Here is a 5,185-nt window from a genome sequence, read left to right as displayed (position 1 = left end):
GTTCAGATTGAGAGTAAAATAAATAGTTAAATATGTTTTTGTTCCTCAGTAAAAATTGGAATTAGTCCCTCTTTGAAATTTTGGTTCAATTTAGTCCTCCAACTTCAAAATTGTGGGAATTTAGTCATTTTAACCAAATTTTATTAAGTTTAATTGACGTTTCAAATACGTTTCATGATTTTTTCTTAGCTAATATTGAAACAAAAGTGTGTCAAACAGTATAAATATATCAAATGCTATCATGAAATGCGGTTGAAACATTAAATAAACTTAACAAAATTTGTTTGAAATGACTAAATTCACACAGTTCTGAAGTTAGGAGACTAAATTGGACCAAAATTTCAAGACTAATTCCAACTTTTATTAAAAGTTGAGAGATAAAAACATATTTAATCCTAAAATAAATTGAAGAAAAAAAACACAACAAAGTAAAATGAAAAAGGTATTTCAACCCTATAAATTTATTTTTAAAATTTGAAGACCACACTTCTTCGATAACTTAACCCTTTCCAATGATGAGAAATGAAAATAATTCTATAATCTATATAAATTGTTGACTCATACGTATTATATCTTTGAAAACTAATTCTATAATCTTGAAAAATTTAGGTTTCTATTAAACAAAAAACTTTTGCTTTTGCACTCCAAGATCTTTTGGAATGGAATGAACCATCATCAGATCTAGTATTGGTGCTTTAACCTTTTGGACAGTTTGTGTTGAGTCAACAGCTACGTTGGCGTCAGCAGCAAGATCTTACCGATGTGGGGCCTCACTTTCGCTGTCTCCACCAATGGCGTGGCTCCACGATCTCAAAATCAACAAAACTGTTTTCCCTCTGATAACTATCAAACACATATGTCCAGTGAACTTCACAAGCACTGTTTGTTTTTACCTTAAACAATAACACCTTCAGAAAATCAACTGTGAAGGGTGGGGAAAATGTTAAATCTGAACGAAGCTTCTTGGTTTTGCGTGGTTGCTAAAAACTTAGTAAAAGGAACAAGGAAAGAGAAACATTAATAGAGGGAAAATGAAGAAAAAAAAAATGTAAATTTGACGTTTTCTCTTTTGATTTGTCGGATAGGGGAGTAATCAATATACCCATTTGTTATCTTAAAAGGTTAATGTTGACTTGTCTTTTAGTCTCTTTCAAGATTTCACCTACAGACACACTCAGAACCACAAGGCAAGAACCAAGTGGTGTGAACTTCCTATCCTACGCGTCGTACTCATGGTCGTTTCATTTCCCTTGATTTTATTCTTCTCTTTGTTTCCCTTTTCAACTGTGTACTGATCCAGCAAGCTAATTTGCTTTCCAAAGTCCCTTAATCATTCGTCTGGAAACTGAAATCAGAGAGAAACGTTGATCTCAGAGTTGACAGTGTTAGATTGGAATGATGTGTGGTTGAAAGAAGAAATCTTGGAGGAATTTGTTTGAAGGTGGTTTAATCTTTGGTGTGAAGGGTGCATGAAAGGTGAGATAATGCAGGAGGAGGGGAATCAGGAAGAGGCATATGGTGAATCTGTGGAGGAATATAAACCCAAAAGGGGGGTTCGGGAGTGTTTGTGCATCCCCATCCAATGGTTTAGCATGCTTTGTAGGGAAATGCATTGGAGCTTTGTGTTTGGGGTGGTGGTTATTTATGGAATAAGCCAGGGAATTGGTGTAGCTCTTGCTGAAGTTGGCACTAAGTATTACATGAAAGATGTTCAGAAGGTGCAGCCATCTGAGGCACAGGTTTATAAAGGAATCACATCCATTCCTTGGATTGTGAAACCTATTTGGGGTCTTCTCACTGATGTTCTCCCATTTTTTGGGTATCGCAGAAGACCTTATTTCATTTTTGCTGGTATGTAAGGCATTATGCACTTCTCTGATCTTCCCAATTTCAGAAAGGTTTCATTTATTCCAAATAATTATTGTTTTAGGTTGGAATTTTAGTAATTTTAGTATTTTTTTAAATATTTTGCAGCTTTGCTTTCTCTGTACCCTTTACTTCTGAATGTTTTTCCTAGATCTGTATCAGTTTGATAGAACTTAAATGATTGATAATCTGTCAATGCTGTTGCTTTTAAGCTCAATTATACAGAGTGAAAGCCCAACAGTGATAAATGTCTCTAATTGGATAGGAATATGGTCAAAATGTTCCTTATATAATAGTTTGGACAACCTTCCTCTATACTAACCTTTTAAGGTTGAGTTAAATTTAGCCCCATTTTCATTACACTCTATTAGGGGCTGGAAAAGTGATTCTGTGATATCAGAATAGATTTTGATGACTTTCCAAAGTACAGGGGGATAAGGACTACCATGGTCTTGGAGTGTGTCCAGCAATATAGAATAGATTTGATACTAAACCTAAATTAGACTTAGGTTTGGTCTTCTTCAGTTTTACAAGAATTGCATTGCTCAGCCTCTAGTTTAAATAAGACTAAACACATCTATTAAAGTGCAGGGTTGCCTAAACAAACTGCGATTGGTCTTTCGAGAAAGGATTATAAGAGAGATACAATACCAATAAAACATGAGCAATCCATATATTAAGAATTGATAATGCCTCCAATCCAAATTTTAAGACAATGGGTCTAAGAGTCTTATATGATGTTCAACTTTCTTATTTTTATTTAATGTGAAACTTAGACTCATATTTGGATTCCCAACTTCCCAACACTAAGTAACTGTTTCTTGACATATACGCTTAACAGGATATTGAGCTTGGAAATGATGTAAAATTAGGAACATCAATTTTTTACTTTTACTTTATGACAATGTGTATTAAGCATGAGTGTAATTAGCTTTTCTTCAAACAACCTTTGAAGGGTTACAACTAACAACCAGGATTGTTTGCATTTAATGAGTTTCTGATTGAGGATTAACTTTGTACTTTATCACATATCAATGATGCAGAGTAAGTATTGAAGAAGAGCTTCAGAAATTTCTTCACTGACATAGTAGCCTAAATTTTTTTCCTCTTTGATGGTTTCAGGTATCATAGGAGTAGTTTCCATGCTTTTGTTATCTTTGCATGAAAACCTGCATCTTGTGTTGGCCCTTCTGTCACTAACAGCTGGAAGTGCTGGGGTGGCAATAGCAGATGTAACCATTGATGCTTGTGTGGCACAGAACAGTATCTCTCACCCTTCACTTGCAGCTGATATGCAAAGTTTATGTGCCGCCAGTTCTTCCGTTGGATCACTATTTGGTTACTTCATCAGTGGTATCTTTGTTCACCTTATAGGCCCAATGGTTAGCCTCAGAAAAACCCTTCACCCGTTAAACATGCAAAACATTCCTTGTCTGTTACATTGTACTAAGAGAACATTTTTCATCATAGGGGGTGTTTGGTTTGATGACCATCCCAGCTGGACTAGTAGTTTCTGTTGGTTTTCTGCTTTCTGAGCCTCGCATGCACCACACATCATATAGACAGGTATAACTAGTTCATGTTATTCCATGATCCTAATGCAAGCATAAACTGAGTTTCCATGTCGTGTCTAGGTGAAACAAAATTTTGTTGATGCTTCCAAGTCCATGTGGACTACATTGAAGAGTGAAGATGTATGGAGGCCTTGTTTATACATGTATTTATCCATAACATTGAGTTTGGATGTTCGTGAAGGAATGTTTTATTGGTATACAGAATCAAAGGGTGGACCATCTTTCTCACAGGTAGTTCGTTTGATACATTCATCAATGTTGTGGTTGGATAAAAAATAGTATTCAGTATGTTTTGGTTCCTTAACTTTCGGTGAACATTGAAATTAGTTCATCTTTAAAACTTTAGACCAATTTAGTCTCTCATCTCTAGAAATACGTGGATTTACTCCTTTTAACCAAGTGCGTTTATTTCTAACGGGACTAAATTGGACGAAAGTTTCGAAGAGAGACTAATTTCAATTTTCACTTAAAGTTAAGGGATAAAAACATATTTAACTCTATTTTTTATAATTAAACTTTTTGAAGAAACTAAATGTGATGAACTAATATTAATGTGACACAGGAGAGTGTTGGTTTCATATTTTCAATCAGTTCAGTGGGGGCCCTTTTAGGTGCAATCCTATATCAGTATGCTCTGAAGGAATATGCATTCAGGAGCTTGCTGTTCTGGACTCAGTTGATATATGGTTTGTCAGGGATGCTTGATCTGGTTCTGGTGTTGAGATGGAACCTGAAGTTTGGCATAGCAGATTATGTGTTTGTTGTGATTGTTGAAAGCATAGCACAAATGACGAACAGGTTAAAGTGGATGCCTATGCTTGTGCTAAGTTCAAAGCTGTGTCCCTCAGGCATTGAAGGCACATTTTTTGCTCTGTTGATGTCAATTGATAACGTTGGACTTCTGTCTGCATCATGGGGTGGTGGCTTTGTTCTGCACATTCTAAGGATCACAAGAACAAGGTTTGATAATATTTGGTTGGCAATTTTGATCAGGAACATCTTAAGGATCACTCCACTTTGGCTGCTGTTTTTGGTTCCTAGAGCTGACCCCACCTCTTCCATTCTCCCAACAACTGAAACCATGGATTCCAAGGTGGCCATTGAGACCTCTGACACCACAAATGTTGAATTGGTGTCCCTTGTACACAGTGTTGATGCTAAATAGTTGAACCAAAGTTAGAGACATTCTTTTGCATTCTCAATTCCAAACACACCAAATTACCAAACTAGTGTAGCATTAAAATTACAATTTGTTTGCGTTTAATGAGAAAAATAAAAAATAAATGAAAATCTATGATTATGAGAAAACATAATGGTTAGAATGTATTATCACTTGGAAATATCACATTAGGGATAAATATGTTAGATGAACTATATATATCCTAAACCATGAATCAATTTGTTTAGTTGTTATTTCAAGCTTTAATTACTCTTTTTGGCTTATATTTTTTTAGTCTCAATTTGATTTTTAATTTTTGAAAAATGATATAATTTGATAGTTTTCGTCAAATTTTTTCAAACAAATCAAGGATAAAGAATTTTTTATCAAAATTGAAATTGTTAATAAAAATAGTTTGTTTTATTAGTATAATTAACATAATCTTATATAAAAAATCAAATTGCATGTAGAAATTAACAGAAGTTGTTTCAAGAAATTTAACAAAAATGATTAAACTATATCAGTTTTGCAAAAGTCGAGATCAAATTAAGACGACAAAAAAAATTAGATGACTAATTTACCATTT

At 34.3% G+C, this 5,185-nt stretch overlaps 1 protein-coding gene across 1 annotated transcript; it reads left to right on the top strand.

The window, feature by feature from the left end:
• The first annotated feature begins 1,471 nt into the window (after positions 1-1,471).
• Positions 1,472-4,666, top strand: LOC114193040 (putative folate-biopterin transporter 2). The gene is made up of 5 exons (XM_028082733.2): positions 1,472-1,851; positions 2,989-3,248; positions 3,337-3,432; positions 3,501-3,671; positions 4,003-4,666. The coding sequence occupies exons 1-5, from the start codon at positions 1,485-1,487 to the stop codon at positions 4,603-4,605; spliced, it is 1,497 nt and encodes a 498-aa protein (XP_027938534.2). The 5' UTR covers positions 1,472-1,484; the 3' UTR covers positions 4,606-4,666.
• The last annotated feature ends 519 nt before the right edge of the window (positions 4,667-5,185 follow it).

This window comes from Vigna unguiculata, chromosome 8, assembly GCF_037176805.1.
Source record: "Vigna unguiculata cultivar grain cowpea cultivar isolate G323 ecotype 2 chromosome 8, ASM3717680v1, whole genome shotgun sequence".
NCBI classification, from domain to species: Eukaryota; Viridiplantae; Streptophyta; class Magnoliopsida; order Fabales; family Fabaceae; genus Vigna; species Vigna unguiculata.
The sequence above is the reverse complement of the archived record's forward strand: the minus strand, read 5'-3'. Positions and strand labels throughout refer to the sequence as shown.